Source organism: Falco naumanni, chromosome 13, assembly GCF_017639655.2.
Source record: "Falco naumanni isolate bFalNau1 chromosome 13, bFalNau1.pat, whole genome shotgun sequence".
Lineage (NCBI taxonomy): Eukaryota > Metazoa > Chordata > Aves > Falconiformes > Falconidae > Falco > Falco naumanni.
The window spans coordinates 5,442,980-5,461,130 of NC_054066.1; the positions used below are offsets into that span (position 1 = coordinate 5,442,980).

Genomic DNA, 18,151 nt, shown 5'->3' on the forward strand with positions numbered 1-18,151 from the left:
GGGCTGGGAGCAGCCTGGACTAGTGGGGGGTGTCCCTGTCCGTGGCAGGGGGGTGGGAATGGATGATCTTTAAGGTCTCTTCCAACCCACACTGTTCTATGAAACATATATGGTGAACAAACTCTTCTCTGATTCATCCAAATGCAAGCTTGGCATGTTGTTCAAAGAGAAAACCACCAATGTTAGGTTCAGATCCAAAGTCTATGCTGGATGGGCTGCAAAAACTAACCAAGCAGATGACACAGATCTCTAAGCAGAATTACATGAAAGTTGTGGCCAATGAGAGAGAAATGTATGACACTTCAAACACTGAATCTGAAACAAATTTCAGGTGTCCTACACCTGTGCAATGCTGTTCCCTGTGACAGCAGCAGCAGGGCTCCCAAAAGCTCTGCCTGCAACTGGTGACTGCAGCAATCGCTGCTCAGGCATACACTGGCCTTTTAAAGTGGCCAGGAATTGTTTAGCTGGTATTAGTGGCCTGGAGCTTTGGTTCAGAGAGAACAATAGGTGTACTATTTTAGAGGCATTAAAGGTATTAGTGGCAAATCTGCATCGTGCGTTGTTTACCACTGTACCAGTGGTACTAGACAGGAATTGAAAATTACTGCAACAGGCTGCTTGTTTTGAAACCCTCCATGCCATAAGTAAAAACATGATTCTTATTGTGGCCATCATTATAAAGACAGCGGTATTAATCATCATTTTCTGGTTTTGAAATTAAAGAAAATAATAATATACTTCCATAAACTTTGCTGTTGCACTCCTCAAAAATTAATTATAGCTCATCTGAACCATATATATGATTATTCATTTAATAAGGAGTTACACTTTGATCTCTGCAGATTTTATATGAAAACCAAATATTTTCACATTAAGTGAACAGACATGTAGAATATTTTAATTAGAGAATTATTTAAATTAGTGGGAAAAACCAGCAGCTAAAACCAATGCAGTTGTATTTTTATAACAACCTCAATATTTCTTTCCATTTCACTTGGCAGAAGCAAAGATAAACATATTAAGCCTTTAAATGGATTCTTATGGGAGATGAAAAACTTGATTGATCAAAATATAACAGGATACCTCTGCTGACACATCTTCCCAAGTTCAGATGTGCATGCAATTGTGTGTCTACTTTGAACACGCAGTGAAAGGAACCATGATACCATCACAGTTATGTATTGCAAACTCATAGCTCTGTGCTACAAAAGCCTTGCAGCCAGAAACAAACAGGGCAGGTGGGGGGGGGTCCCAGGTTCTTCCCCACCAACCCTTCCCCAGGGTCCTGCACCCAACTCTGGGTCCCTCCTAGAGGTGCAGGGACAGGTTTATGCTAGTGCCACTTCCTCCTGCTCCTCCTGTCAGCAGTAGCACTGATGTAACTTCCAGAGGAGGACAAGAGGCACCACAGTAACTGCCACAGCATTAGCAGCATTTATCCCAAAGCTGAGGGCAGATTTATTAGCTGTTTGACCCAGGCTACTTTTTCTTTCCAGTCAGGTGAGGGTGATACTTGTAAAGTTCCCAGCCATGGATATGGGGATCTTAGGAGCTAAAATCCTATTGAGAAACATGGCTAAGACCTGAGACTGCATTTCAAGCTATTCAGGTCATTCTAGCGTGACCCAAACCACAAGAATATCAAAGTGCAGCATGGTACACAGGACCTGCAAAATACAGCTCCAGATATACTGTGTTTTGGTCAGCTTTCAATTAAGAACTTTCTATTTCAAGAAAACTTCACAGAAAACAACAAAGAAACTGTAATTAAAATAGTCTTAATTTTACCTCCATTTCAAAGTTTGACCAACTTATCTTAGATTTAAGACAATGAGTGCAAAATGAAACTTGTAGACATAAACTGACCCTTGCTAATCTCTCAAATTGAAACCAACAGCGATGGCACAAAGCTGGTACAAACGACAGTGATCATCTTCAGAATGAATCCAGTAATCACCAACTTAACAGCTACCAGATTTACTCAGTCCTGTTTTTCTCAAATACTAGTGTCTTAATGCTATTGCAGGTGTATCATCCTAATGTAACAAAAAATCCTCTTTTACGTACTGAGAAGTATATACTCTCCCACCTTAAAGTAAGGTACTTACATACACTTTAGCAACATGTTTTACGCTATAATTTTTCAAAGTCAAGGCCAATCATGCGATGAAACAGCAATGCAAGTATGATGAGTGAATAACCATATCCCAGTAAGGCAGAAAAACCTTCCTGTTGCTTCCTATTGTATTTTTCCTATACCTTGCTTTTACCTCCCAAAGAATGCAGTGTTTAGAGTAACAAAGTAATTCAGAAAAAGCTACGTAGATATTTTCAACCCAAATGTAGGCCATTTTTAAGACCAACTCCACACAATCTCTCTAAGGAAGGCTGCCAAAAATGAGGCCCACCTTCTACTTAGAAGTGCTATTGGTTTTCTATGAACCGTCGGGTGGCTGCAGGTGCTAACTGTAACTACATGTGTTAAGACCAGAATCAAACCTTTTCTCACATTTATTTTAAGCAGCTGTTGGTCTCCACGGAGCTGTAAAATCAAATGTACCGCTGACTTTACATTACAGCTGCAATCCTGCAGCATACTTTACCAAGAAGCAGTTTGGCATGCAAATGTGTAAGTGACAACATAATGGGAAGCTGGAATTCAGCTGATTATAGTTATTCTATTCCTTAAGTACTTTTATTCTAAGTTAGCATAATTCTCTATTGCATTTTAAATTCTAACATTTTAGATCACAGAATAATCCAATATTCACTAATCTGATTAAACTTCCATTTCCTTTGACCCACACTGCTCCAAATCATCTACACATTTCACAGTGCACGCTTCTAACGAAACCTGCAGCACACGCTCCAGTTGCAACATGCGCCGTCACCCTGAGCAAGGTGAAAGCCACAGCTGGGACTCAGATTTTAAACAGCTATTTCAGCCCAACAGCAGACAGCAGCAGGACCTCAGTCATAAAACTGTGGAATTTATTAGATTCACAGAAAATGAAACTGCCCCCAGAAAGTTGCATACACATCACTGAAGATTAGATTTTTAGTGTGGTTGTTTTAATAATATGAAATATAAACTTATACTTATTGGCAATATTTTATAATTTATTTAGTATCTAAAATGTTTTCAATGATGGTAGAGTTCAATTGCTCAATTTGGTATGTTTAAAATAGAACAAACACTTCAGAAAAACATAAAAAAAGTAGTTGTAATTTGGTTTTGTCTCACAACAGGCATCTTTCTGTTAATAACTCCCTGTTGATGGATGTGGGTTACACCACAAATTTTATAGTTTTCATCATATAAGGATCTTTCAATGTAAATCCACAAGTGTTTCCTTTATACTGTAGCAGAAAATAACCACTTTCTACAAATCAAATATTAACATAGCAAAGCAAATTGCAAACATGGTGAGTGCACTTACTTACTGGGCATCAGTTCTCAAGAAAACTACTTTCTACATTCCTGTACAGACTTCAAATCTAAGTTTCTCTCTTGTCAAAACAGAATTAAACCAAACAAGCTCCCACACTCAGGAAAAGTTTGAAATTGCTTACCTTGAAGAAGCTCCGAAGAAAATACATTATGCTTAGCATTTTGGAAGGTTTGAAATGAGGAATTGTTCAATCTTTAGAACATCCAAGGCCTGGGTGAATTCCTACACTCCTGCTGTGTCTTTAGTTACATGCTTTCTTGTTGCTATTTTGGACGGTCTTAGTACAAGGGAAGCATATGAGCCATGCCAGGAGCTTATGCTAAGGAGTTGCATAACAATTAGGGCTTATCTGTGCTGCGCTCTACAGTACAGCAATGCAAACAGGTTTGTTCACAGTTTACTAGCCCCAGAACACTTCTACTAGGCATGCCCAGAATGATGCCATTGTATTTGCTAAAGAAACTAAAGCTATTTGTGAGTGCTTCTAAAAGAACTGGAACTACAAAGGACAACACATGTTCTCTTACATCCCCCCCAGCTTTTGCTTTTGCCAACTGCAAGTTCAATCAGTGTGTATTATGCTTGCTGCAGCGTTTAAAAGCAAAGGCTCCCACAGTATGAGCTTTCTAGTTGCTATCTCTAAATGTAAGGTAAAATTTTATAACAAGTCTTTTGAAGTGCAGAAGACTAAACGCAATTTCAGTTTCTTCTTTTTTCTCACTTGACATTGAAGTCCCTTAAAGATTATCTGTGCTTCAGTAACGCTCAGTAACACAGAGGTGCAACTTATGCCACACTGCAAAGAATCTATCAACATTTAGCAGCCAGGACTGAGAGTTACAGGTAGTCTGCTCACAGTGCACTTAGAATTAAAGACAACTACTGAGTGCAAGCAAGTTCTCAGAGAGGGATCACTCTGCATTACAGCAACTGTCAGGCACAGCCTGATACTGCATGCTTTCATTTATTTTTTAATCTAAATTCAGCTTATATTTGAACTATTCAAACCACACACTCTTAAAATCTTTACACCAGGAAAAGGTGTTTTAGGGAGGTGCTCCAGAGTAGCTTCCGATGCTCCATGCTGCTGGACGCAGGGGAGAAAGACAGAGAGATGTGCAGTGCACCCAGCACAGCAAGGTGGAAGGAGGGACACAATCCCCCACAATGATTGCTGCTCCAGCACTCGCCCAAGACTATCACCAGCTCTAACCTAAAACATAGTCTTTTACCTGCTCAGTGCAATTGGGATCTTGGCAGCAACACCCCCTCCAGTAAGCACATCCCCCAGTTGCCCTGGATTTGCAACACTACAAACCCTCTACAACTTCCAGCAGCTATTCTTCCTGTTAGTCTATTTCAATTAGAAATATTATTGTTCTGGTAGTACATGTAAATAAGACATTTATGCACAAATCAAATACTTCAGAGCAGGAAGCCATATTTTACCATGTACACATTTTTTCTGCCATTGTGGGAACTGCATATGTTAAGCATAATACTGCCATAGGGAAGGGCACACCTAACTTGTTAGAAACCAGGCCAGTAATTTCTAAATTGCAACATAAGGTGCAAATGCAATATAACCTGTGGTTTGACTTGCCAAAGGACAATGCTGCTGCATGATTTCATGGATAAAAGACATACAGAAGATTTTTCCTTTAAATCTTAGTTCTAAAAGACATACATGTGTCAATATTATACACATCCAGCAATCATTTTAAGTAAACTTGGCCTACAATTTGGGATGAAAATTGCAAATAAAAATTCTAAAAAGTCTCAAAAAATTTCAAAATGCAATATTAGTTTTAAAAAAATCTCCTTAGAGGCAAAAGGGCCTGGCTCAAGAGTTTTCAATGCTTTTATTTGTTAATTCTTAAGTTTAAATTATTTTGAAGGATTACTTTTCATGATTTATCCTGAAATTACTGTAATTCCTTTAAACCCCAGTTATTCAAGAAATTGCAGGTAGACTTATACTTCCTCCATGCCTCTCCTGGTACTGACTCAATGGACGCAAGGTTCAGCTGAAGCATTCTTTGCCCAGGCCCTGACTTCAGACTCTTTGGGCAGAAGGAAATGCCCACTAAGGTGACTCCAGCTCTGAGGTGCCTTGGTATTTATCTTTCACAAGTGAAAAGGAAGATAAAGATTTATTCACATATGAATTAAGGGGGTTTTAATAAGAATCAATCTATGCATATGAAAAGCCAGATTTTTGCTGCCCGATTTTTATCTACCAGTATTTCTAATATCTACAGAAGTGCCTGTGTTGTGAACAACATGCCAGAAGCAGGTCATTGCTGCTAGCCAGGGGATTGCCCTAAGAAACCGACTCCCCTTTCAGTTGCTTATCTTTTCTGAAATGAAGGTTAAAGCTCAATTGCCTATCACTCATGCTGTTCTTCCCTGCTTTACTTGTTTGTGGGCTGGAAATAAGGATGTTCCTTTTCTGTAAATCAGCTGAGATCTTTTCTTCAGATTGGTACATTTCTTGGACTGTTTTACTTCACCACATAGGATGGGCAAATTGCAGACTATTCCTGTAATCCTGCAATTCCTTAAAGACAACACTACTATTAATGGAGCTCTGCTGTCCAAAACTTTGTAAAATTTACAAGAAACTTTCTAGAAATCAAGCCTTTGTGAGTATGCATCATAACATATGATTACAGAGCTACATAAGCCCTTTTACATTCCTGAAAAACACAGGTTGTATCAGGTGCCTGTGCATGGCAGCTGGCTGCAGGGCTGCACCTTCTCGATGAGGAGCAGCTGGGGCTACCCCGTACCAGGCACAGCAGGTTCCAGTGGTCCCAGGGCAGGGCATGGCTGGGTCTCTCAGAGGAGCTGGAGGACCCCCATGACAGAGTGCTTAAGAAAGGGCCAAAGGCCACCCAACAGCAAGGGGTGAGGGACAAGGTGTGAGAGCCAGCCCTGTGGGCAGCAGGGTCACAGCAGGAGGTGTCACCAGGGCCTGGGCAGGCTCCCCTGCAGTCCCAGGGGAGCCCACGCTGCAGCAGGTTTGTCCTAAAGGAACCGCAGCCTGTGGGAAGGACCCACACGGGAGCAGGGAGGAGGAGTGTGAGGAGGAAGGAAGAGCAGAGAGGGACTGTTGCTGGCTGACTGCAACCCCTCAATCCCCTTCCACCAGCCAGGGGAGAGGTGGAGGCATTGGGAATGAAGGAGTGAACTTCGACCCTGGGGGGAAAAGAGGAGAAGTGGAGGGAAGGCATTTCAGCTGTTGTCTTTGTTTCTCATAGGTAATAGATTAATTTTTCTAAAATTGCATCTGTTTTGCCCATTAATTTTTCTAAAATTACATCTGTTTTGCCCATAACAGTAATTGGTAAGTGTCTTCCTCAATCCATGAGCTTTTTCATCTTATTTTCTCCCGGTTCTCTTGAGGGGGGGGAGTGAGAGAGCAACTGGGTGGGCGTCTGGCAGCCAGCCAACATCAACCCACCACAGAGTACAACTACAAACAGACCTAATGGCATTAAAGAGAATCTGTAACCTGAATTAATTTGTCTTATGATATGTGCAAACATCTAAAAGATCTCCCCCCTTTACCTTACATCTAATAAAGAAGTCTCTGACAGTAACTTTGATTAGCAAATCTATTAAAAGCTTTCTGATGCCCAAAATTTTGCATCTAGAACATCAGCCTACTGCCAGCAGACTGGGGTTTCTTCATAGCTAACCTTTCACAGTTTTCCCCCCTCCCCTTAAAAGCAAACAACGGATTCCCAGGAGTTTACTATTACCAAGTCCATTTTCAGAGTGAGTTTATCAGTTAACAGAAATTTCACTTGCAAAACTGTGGTGAACATTTTTTCAGCATATGATTCTGAGGTTTCATTTGGTCAATGAGGATTTATCATCTTTGGTACAGGCATAGAGCTGTTATCCCTGAAGTGTCCAGGGCCATCCACTGTTGGCACTTTTCCTACTGGTCCACTATACAAATCTACAAGTCTTTTCTGCTTTTTAAAGAACAGCAGCTGGAAACTGTCACTGACTCATAGAACAAAATATCCATTTTGCCTTTTGCCACCACAGTAAAAAAAATACCGTTTAAACTGACATGGCCTTCAGCAGATTAGGCACTATGGAGTGACTGGACCAAAGCATCTGTTTAAAGTTAGGTACCAAAACCTTGCAGAGCACTGATACTAGGATTTTCTAAAAGCAAACAATTGGCACTGGAACTCCACTACTGTACTGGTGGAAGGCTTTTCTTCCCATGATTTCAATTCTTTGACTACTTCATGTAGCATTCTCTTGGGTTAGTTTAACGTAATTGGGTATTATATAGATTTCATCATGTTGGCTTTCAAACCAACTAAACGTTAGAATACATGTTGATGTCATTCCAGCTTTATGGCTGCAAAGGTCAAAGGTTGCCTTTCTGCCCCTTCTGAGAGTATCATATGCTTCTGTAAGATTCCTCCAAGGAACAACAATTTTGCCCAATATTGTCTTCCCCTTAGAGTATGAAGCCCAGAGACTTCATTTTTTCATGTCAGTAAAGACATAACCATCCTCTATCAGAAAAGGCATTGAATATGGCTCAGCAGAACCTTAATTTATATCCCCAGGCTCTCATAGTTTGAAACAAAAAGCTCCAACAATGAAGACTTTTAAGCTGTCACCCTGACCTGGGCAGTAAGGGACATACTGCAGGCAGCCATCACTAACAGCCTGAGCATGATGACTTAAGTGACAAAACAGGTATTGTAATTTCTGAATGATCATGTCAGACACTTTCATCTCCAGTGTAATTGCTTATTTGCCCTTAGGCAGTTCATTTGATTACCATTATCATAAAAATACACCTCTTGATGCAGCCCAACATGTTCGTTCAAGTACTCTTCAAATCTTTCTGAATTTCCCTCCTGTAATCAAAATATTTAAATTTTCTGTCTTCATAGAAGGTAGGAGATTCTGGGCGTATAATGGGAAACTCTACCTTTGGGAGCTGAGATAGGTATTTCTGAGCTTTACCACAGCCTCGGCTCTCAGCTGGGTAAACATTTGTGCTGCTAAGCCAGAGGTCTCCATGCACCAACACTGTCCACCATTGCCCAGCAAAATCCCATTGCTTCCAGACATCAGTAAACAGCAACTAAGTTAGAACTTCTCAGGCTATGCCCTACATGACAGGACAGTTTACAAGCTGGTTTTAAATATGAGCTCCTAAAGAAACATAATAAACAAAATCTGAGTAGCAAAAGCCATGGATCAAACTTACAAGGAATTTGGTCAATAATGGCACCAGCACTGATTTCTGTCAAAGTATGTATGGGGACTTGCTGGTACTGCCACAAGGAGAAGAAATGCCACTGCTGTCACTTCTTACTCAGTGACTTCCTCAGACACTTCCCCTACCCACAGGCAGATAAAGATATTTTTACTGCAGTTTGACACGTCCACTCAAGATTGACCCCGGACTGTGAAACACAGCAGCCTTGCTATGAATCTTGCAAAATTAATTCAGAGCTGATTAGATCGCCAAAGTTCTCTTCTAAACTAGTGTGGTGGATTGACCCTGGCTGGATGCCAGGTGTCCACCAAAGCTGCTCCATCACTCCCCTCCTCAACCAGACAGGGGACAGAAAATATAACAGAAAAGCTCATGGGTCAAGATAAGGACAGGGAGATCACTCAGCAATTTACCATCACAGGCAAAAGAGACTTAGCCTGGGGAAATTACTTTAATTTATTCCCATTTGAATCAGAGTAGGATAATAAGAAATAAAACCAAAACCTAAAAAATACTTTTCCCCCACCCCTCCCTTTTTCCCAGGCTTAACTTCACTCCAAATTTCTCTACCTCCTCCCCTGCAGCAGCACAGAGGGACGAGGGAACAGTGGTTATAGTCAGTTCATTACATGTCTCCACCGCTCCTTCTTCTGTTGTAGGAGGACTCCTCACACTCTTCCCCTGCTCCAGCGTGGGACCCTCCCATGGGAGACAGTTCTCCATGGACTTCTCCAGTGCGAGTCCTTCCCATGGGCTGCAGTTTTTCATGAACTGCTCCAGTGTGGGTCCCTCCCACAGGGTGCAGACCTTAGGAACAGACTGTTCCAGCCTGGGTCCCCCAAGGGGTCACGAGTCCTGCCAGCAAACCTGCTCTTGTGTAGGCATCTCTATCCATGGAGCCACTGGTCCTGCAAGAAGCCTGCACCGGCATGGGCTTCCCATGGGATCACAGCCTCCTTCAGGCACAAGGTCCTCCATGGGCTGCAGGGGGATACCTGCTCCCCCGTTAACCTCCACAGGCTGCAGAGGGGACAGCCTGCCTCACCATGGGCTTCACCACAGGCTGCAGGGGAACCTCTGCTCTGGCACCTGGAGCACCTCCTGCCCTCCTGCTCTGACATGGGGGTCTGCAGGGCTGTTGCTCTCACATAGTCTCACTCCTCTCTTCAGCTGCAATTTGTTGCACAGGGTTCCCCCCCCCCCCCCCCCCCTTAAATATGTTATCAAGGAGGCTCTACCAATGTCACTAATTGGCTCAGCCTTGGCCAGTGGCAGAACTGTCTTGCAGCCGGCTGGCATTGGCTCTGTTGGTCACAGGGGAAGCTTCCAGCAACTTCTCACAGAGGCCACCTCTGTAGCCCTCCCTCATACCAAAACCTTGCCACACAAACCCAATACAACTAGAAGCACAAGTGACACAGAATTAGATGCCTGGTAGCCTACTCCAACAGGAAGCTCTTGCTGTGGGTTTAGAAAATATCTTATTCATGTTCATTTAAAAATCCCCTGCAGTAAAAAGCTAAAAAACAAGTGTGTAATAGTTGCCTCTGACCCTAATAAAGCCAGCAAAATGTATTCCAAACAGCATTTCTAGAAAGAATTTACTGGGTCCAGAGAAAGGCCAGAATGGGAGTACTGAGGTCCCAAACTAAACTCTGCCCTCAAATATGCTCAGTAAACCCCAGAAAAATGGAAACTTCAATGCAGTGCAGAAGTAGGCTTCTGCAATTTTTTTCCTGTGCTTGTACAGAAGTCCTGCTAGTAGTAAGCCAGTTAGAAGCAGAATGACTGGCTTCTCGATCTACTGTTCTCTACAATCTCCGTGGGAGGTGGATGGCAGAAGGCTGCTACCACATGCAGGTAATGAAAATGACAGGGCATAATGAAGCAGAGTTCAACTATTTTTATTCTTAAAGTTATTCAGAAACTCATGACAACTGTCTCAAAGTTATAACCATTATCTCAGATGCAACTCTGCCATTAAAACCTCTGCCTAGTTGGAAATAGTACTGTGGTGCAAAATGAGAATCCAAGCCATCACTCTCAATGTACCATATACTGGACATAAAATCCATTTTTATGTCTTTCAATCAGCCCCAAGTACCGAGAAAATGCTGACACCTACGGTAAGCTGAGATGCAGTGATACCCGAAGTGCTAATGCTACAGTGTTAAACCATTAGGTGCATGGACAGAAAGTGACATAAACCAGCACTAGGTATTATCAACCTGATGAAAGACAAAATAAAAAAGCCAATATCAAGGATATTAAAATATCACCTTCAGGTCAGAGTCCTTGTCCTACTTTGAGGGCCTGACTCTTCTGGAACCAACCAAAGCAGGCCTCTGGGGAGATCCATTAAGACAGGGAATAAGACAATAGTCTTTAATTAGGTGATAGAATCTGGTTAGGACAATGATACTATTTCAAGGGCTCATGACATTCAGATTTCTAATCCAGAAAGTTTAATGTGTGTGGCAGAGGCACAGTACTTTATGGAGAGGTTTGTGTGTAGGAAAAGCTCTTTGGAAAGCATTCCAGGAATAGACAATGCACACACAACAGAGAAATTCCCACAGACTTCGGTGTCCCTCTCTGATGAGATCCCACAGCTGATCACTGGGGGGTGAGAATGTCTAGAGCTTTCTTCCCAAGCAGGTGACATCATGAGGTTAGTCATTTGAGATGGGGCCAGTTCTTCAGTCAAGAACTACTTCAAAACTGAGAAAAAAAACCAAAGTACTTGTACTCTTGGTACAATTATTCCTTTGATTAACATATAAATGCGGTTCTTGTTAACCAACATGTTTTCAACTAAGGTGTTGTTAGCAATAGTATGCTTTCACTTGTAGCACAAGTAATTAGATTCTGCATACATAGAAAATAGCTATACAATACACAATAGATTGTATAGCAATAGGCAAAGTATGCCATTATTGTCATATACTGCTACACTTTACACTGGAAAATATTAAATGCAGATCAAGCCTTTGAGACTGTAAGCACACAGTCCAAAGTGCTGTGTACACAGATATAAGAAACAATATTCCTCTGTATTCCTTTAATACAGAACGATGACTAACTTGCTTTCCTGCTTCCAGCCTCGTTGATCTCGTTCCTTCTTCCAGGAAATCACGGCATACATTTCCTATACTATCTTCAACACCCATTCACTGTCTCTGCCCTCTTACATGTGTTTTTTCTGCAGTGTTGTATCATCTATATGCTTTCCTGGACTTTACAGTTTTCACTTCTCCATGTTAGATTTCGCTCTTTTGAGTAGGCTGTTTTTTCACAAATATCTTTAAAATCTTATCTTACAATCAGTTTGCTTTATAGGCAAGAACTCAACAGGTTGTCCTATTGACAGAGAACCCAAGTGACATGTTCAAACCCCCTGCTTCCAGTTTCCACCCTTCTACAGAACTAGCTGGATATCTGAGGACTGGGCACACCCCACCTCTTAGCTGCATACTTGTTGGTTGGCACTGGTATTTACCCACCACTGGAAAACCCACTCCCCAGGCACAAATAGTTCAATACAGGTGAGAAAGTATCAGATAAAAATAAGAAAGTATGCATCTCTTTCTTAGCATGGCATGGCACCTGGCAAGAGTTAAAGACACAGTTACTAGCATTAACTCCTTCTGGCAACATACTACCAGTGGTTATGCAAGTAATCACCTGGTATTTGAGTCGAAGCACAGATGGCAAACAGCAACACCTCCACAAGCAGGTGTCAAAAGCCCCCCAAATCACATTAACTCGAGTATTAGAATCCTGACCTCGTCAGGCAGGAGAACAGTCTCAAGCAACCCTCACCAGTTCACGTCACAGAACTATAACGCACTGTGTTCAGTGCAAATGACTGAGAAAGGAAGACTGCAGCTGGAAGAAGATAATCTGCTGCAGGCTTGAACGACAATATGCAGCAAGAAGGGAAGGTGAAGTTCACAAGCTAGTAGCCTAGCTTGCTCCTGTAGCCATCATTTCCTCAGTTCTGTATGCAAGAGTAAATTAATGAAACAAAAATAAAGGTCTGTTAGTGGGTTAAACTGGACAAGTTACAGCTGCAGAACTGATACTGCACTACACCATCTGTTGGGATATCTGGCACAGGCACCAAAACCTCATGCTATTTATCTTTGAGCTGTTCTAAGTCACTGTCATATATTTGTGTTCCAAGGATTGTGCTGACTCTGCAGCTTGTATCTATTAAGCTAATACCTAACAATTCAACCTTAGACACTGATCAGAATCTTTAAAAAACTGAGCAGATCTGTTACCAAATCAGTATCAACCAAATCAAATCTCAGGCCTCTGCTCAGTCTTTATAGTACTGGTCTGCTTTATATGCCAGTAGACTTGCACTGTTTACCTGGCTACGCTGGTGTTGCAATAATGATAGAGATGAGAGTACATGCATTTCAGCACAACCCGTACAAGTCCACTGGGAAACTCTGAATGATATCAGGCAGCTGCACTTCCTTTTAAATAAGCTGTTATTTATTCCAGGTATGATAAAGCTACCATATATAGCCAATCTCTATTGCAGCTGCAATGCATACAGGTCCTTTGAATGGTCTGCAAAAGGCACAGCCTGGGGATCTTGATCTGGTTCTACACAGGTCTAGTTTTCAAGGAGGCTAAGAAAATCCAGGACATGTACAAATCAAAACAAGCTACAAGTTGTTGCTGTGGGCCAGCTATCCCTGTGGAAGGAACAGAGACACATATAGTTGCCAACTTCTGCCCAGAAGCAAAGACCATTAGCCTGGTCTCCATACTATAAGCAGCAAAGTACAGCTTTGATCTAGTTACCCTCCTAATTTTAGCTTTCGGCCTTTCTCCACTCTGGGAAACAGTAAGGAACAGAAATGTTTTCCAAAGTATATTGAAGTTCTTCACATAGTCCCAGTTCAAACAGCCAGCAAGAACTAATAGAAGTCCTGCAAAGTCTTGTGATACTTCACAGTTCTCCATACCTTTGAAGGTTGAGGGTGTGCAGCTTTCCAGAGGTAGCACGAGTTACGGGTAATCACTCCTTTCTCATGCAGGTCATGCTCTCTGATGACAGACAAGGCTTTACTCAGGAATCCCCACGAGTTCAGGAAAGGCCTGCTTCCTACCTGCTGCTAGACCCAAGAGTTAATATGGAGAGGCATGCACTGACCATGTAATGCCTCCAGGTACATTATAAACTACAAGCTCATGGAAGCATCTCTGCATATTTATGGATAGAACTTGGACAAGCACAGTCACCTGAAAACATATATCCATTCCTGCTCAGATTTCAGAGCAGCACGTTCATCACACTGCCAAAACCATCACACAATCCTAAACTACTAAGCTGTATGCTGAGTATGGAGTTGCCCCAGACCACCCATCATCCAGTGTCTATATACTCAGCTTTTTCAGCATAGGAATTTTGTTAGTTTTGTCTTCTTTTATTGTCATTTGCATTTTATTCAGATCATAAGGCCTTGCAATTGTAGTCTTAATTCTGCCTGCTAAAGTTCAACAAATATCTCTTGTTGTATGCCAAGCACAAAGCAATAGACAAAATTACATTCCCGACTCATGGCTGGCATTCACTGCCTTTCCAGTTATTTGCATTGTTGAGCTTTATGTAGATTATTTTCAGTTTGATAAAATATTTTTAAGTTTGGGTGATCATAAAATCTATCTATCATAAGTACCTATCTATGTTTATTCACAGTAAAATCTTTTTAGATCCATGCATCAAATATTTTGGATAGCAATTTTTCACATACACCACAAGTGACATCCCAGTCACTGGCCAAATACCCAGCCTTGTCACACTGACTTTAAGAGAGATAAAATCTTGCCCTAGCAGCTGCAATTGCCAGAAAACAGGATGTTCACTAATGGATATACATACACAATATACAGCTACAAACCTGGCTACTTAAAATTTATCCTCCCCTGCAAAATCTGAAAGTTTCTAAAGCTTTCCTCACCACCTTGAACAGAGACAATTACTACACCTAGAGGACCAGAAACATTGATTCTTTCTTTCAGATATTACAGGACTCCAACTCTTTGCTCACTCTTTAATGGCAAGACAGAGTAAGATACAATTTATGTTCACTGTTACGTTCTGCACCAACACACTGAACAACCTGTCCAGAAGAGCCTAAACGGCAGGATGTCCCAACAAACAACAAGGGAGAATTGAAAAGCGATACCATAACCAGGTAACTACCATTTCTGTTCTTTGAGGTAAGCAAGTCTACAGTAATGGTGGATTTCAGCATAACAGGGGAGAAACACCACCACAGTAACCTTCTAAGTTTACCAACTGATTACTTTCACTAAGGTGCACGTACAACAGAAGTCCATTTACAGTGTCATAACTTCTCCAAGAACAGAGTCCTGGTGCTGAAATAACTCTGGAGTAGCCCAGGGAAAGGGTTTGGAACAATAAAAACAACAAAAAAAATATTTCCTTTTCCAACCTACAAAGCGCTTCATTTTCTGGCTTGCCAAAGGAGCTACAATAATTGCATTGTAATTCTGAGAACTTCTCATAGCAACTTTCCATGAGAAGAAATGGAAAATCTGAGAAAAGCTGACAATGAGGTAAAAGTAAAACACTATGACGTCTCCACAGAGGAAAACTGGATCTGGATGATTAAGCAATGAAGAAAATCAAAGATGTGGAGCATTATTCACTTGAATCACATTTGCCAGGCTGCTGCCTGCACAGCCCAAAGAACCCAGACACCAATATCAGGAAAAAAAATGGGTGAGGAGACTCTCTGGCTAAAAACTCTGAACAGCAGCACTTTGTTAGAAAAAAAAGCTGAAAATCTGGCAAATCTGTGTTCCAAAACAGGCCAAGTGTAAAAGATCCATTGCATTTTATTTTTGCCAAACACTGCTATTGAATGTTTTAGATCCCTTTGAGAGTTCAAGGCGTAAGGAAAAGAAATTCAACCAAGTTACCCATGACAAATAGTTTTAAAATATTTTTACAGTAATGGGCCAAATTTTACACAGTGTGTGTACAAGACAATGCAAATATTTTGGCTTGCTTTTGCCTATGCAGTAACACGGTGCTTGCAAGTTGAAGCTTGCACACACCCATCTGTAAGTACTAAGCCTGCTTTGATCATTACTTCTGCTCTTATACACTGCACAAGCCTATCTTGCAGAAGTAACCTGCACAAGTCTCTTACCAATCAGCAGTAAAAACAGAGAAGATGGAGATAAGGGAGAATGCTGCCCCAAAAGGTGCAGTTTAGGCAAGAAATAGAACTGTTTAAAACTGGGAATATGCCACTGCATCCCCATCTTTATATTGTGTATGCCTGGCATTAGAAATTGGCCTGAAAGCCAGCTTGATTGTCTATGATTTAGCAATAAATCAAGGCAGGACACAACGTTTTCTTCTGAGTCATTAAGGGTTAGCTACTAGCTTAATAGCCTGCCAGATGCTCCCAGCTTGCCACAAAACCAGTTCTTTCCTACAAAGTATGATACAGACTAAAAATGGTCCCAAGATGACATTCATGTGCTTGCAGAAGATATGAAATTAGAAAAGCTGGTTTTCTCAGGTGGTCAGCTATATACCAAAGCATGCTGGAAACAGCACTTCGCTGACTGACAGGGTACGTCATTCCTTATGCCCTTTCAGTCCTTGCTGTTTAATCACTGGGCTTCAAATCACACGTACTAAAGCTCAGGTGAGTCACCAACATCAAGAAAAACAAGATTAATCCTGTCATAGCCCATCTGCTCCATGCACACAAAACCAGTTGCATGGCTCCAGGACAGTGAAAGCCATCGAGTGTCATGGAAAGAAGCCAACTTCCTTTTTGCTGTTGCCATGTTCCCTTCAGAGCATATTAACGTTAACTATTTTCTTGCTTTTTCCCCCCACCTGAGCTATGTGCTGTTTTTTAGGAAAATCTCACCCCAGCAATCTTTTCTACAAATAGAAGTTCACTTCAGTTTACACTTTCTAGGATGGTGTTGATACATCAAGAAAGTAGTGTGCTGCTTCATGTCTGGATGACACTATGCCAGCTATTAAAATAATAATACTTAAAACTCTTCTACCAACCATTGTGCTGAACTACTGTACAGCAGAAAATAAAGGCTTTCACATATTCAACCTAAGTAATTCAAGATTAAATGAATACTAAGTACTTCGCTTTCAAACTGGGAAAACTGATTTCTGATTCACAAATTGACCAAGGTTGTACCTCTACCTACAAAAACACGTATGTCCTCAGTCTCATTAAATTAAATACCTTCCAATTATGTAATACTAGGACCCCCTCCTCAATTAAACAAATCCAGCTTAGTTCTGGACGACTTTTTCCTTGCTCTAAACCTGCTATTTTGTTTGAAATCTTCAAGCAACTACATCCCCTCTTAGATGATGTTTCCTAGTAAGTAACTCCGTACACTTATTTTCTAATGAAGGCAACACTAGAGGAACATTAAAGCTGTATTTATGACACATTTCTATATCCTAACCATTTTTATGTCAGCAACCACAGCACAGCTTTTTATTATCCAACCAGTAAACAATTTAATTTCCTCCACAACCTTTTCTATATCACATTAGCCTATGTGGCACATTGCATCCTTGAGCTATTGCTGAAGCCCAAGCCTTCCATTTCCTGCAAATCAATGAAAGGGATATAAGGATATCAGACATGGTTTCAAACATAAATTTTCATATAAGGTTCCACTGATGATTGGCATTACCCCAGGAAAAATTGCTTGTTTAGGGAGCTCTAAACATAAAGGAAAGCACAGTTTCCATATGAATCCAAACTTTGTTAAACCATAAATATCCATGGTGGGTTTGAATTAATACCTGATTTCTTTTTGTGAGAAGAGGATTCTGTAGACACTATAAGTATCAGCCAAAATTTTCGAACAGGAGTACTAAAGACAGGGTCTTAAATTTATACCAAGCAGCTGATCATCTCAACTGTCATTTCACAGTTCGCTTTTAAGACCCCTATTTTCAGGCAGGCCTCAAGACTCACAAAATGTTTAGGATTTTAAACAGGAACAGTCTCCTACTCCATTCATGAGCTGTAAGAGATAACCAGTGCTTCTGATCTCAAGGCATTCTCAGTGCTGTTTGAAAGTTCTGAACTTGCTTGTTTGTCAGCACCTTCTGGATCTGGTAAAGGAAGTGAACTGAAGCTGTTCTGAAACACTAAGGTCCTCATCTTTCCAAACACTTGCTACACCTTTACAACAAGAAAGGGTCATCAGCGCCCATGTTAAAAGAAAACAGAAATTACTTCACTATATGAAAAAGCCCACACTTTTAAGACTGTTTATAAGTAGGTAACTCACTTTAAGCTAGAAGCCTTTTATAACTGATTTCACATACATACAAGCTTGTTTTACTACTTAATTTCCCAGGAAGCAAGCAGAA

At 41.1% G+C, this 18,151-nt stretch overlaps 1 protein-coding gene across 3 annotated transcripts in view; it reads right to left on the minus strand.

Moving 5' to 3' along the window:
- ARHGEF4 (Rho guanine nucleotide exchange factor 4) overlaps window positions 1-18,151 on the minus strand; it is a 228,225-nt gene that overhangs the window by 175,310 nt on the left and 34,764 nt on the right. The window contains exon 1 of one of the 3 annotated variants that reach the window (XM_040613913.1): window positions 3,577-3,822. The exons of the other annotated variants lie outside the window; for them this stretch is intronic. Within the exon in view, the coding sequence (XP_040469847.1) occupies window positions 3,577-3,615 (39 nt within the window). The 5' untranslated portion in view covers window positions 3,616-3,822. Of the gene's footprint in view, window positions 1-3,576; window positions 3,823-18,151 lie in introns of those variants that run through there. 3 annotated transcript variants of the gene reach the window in all.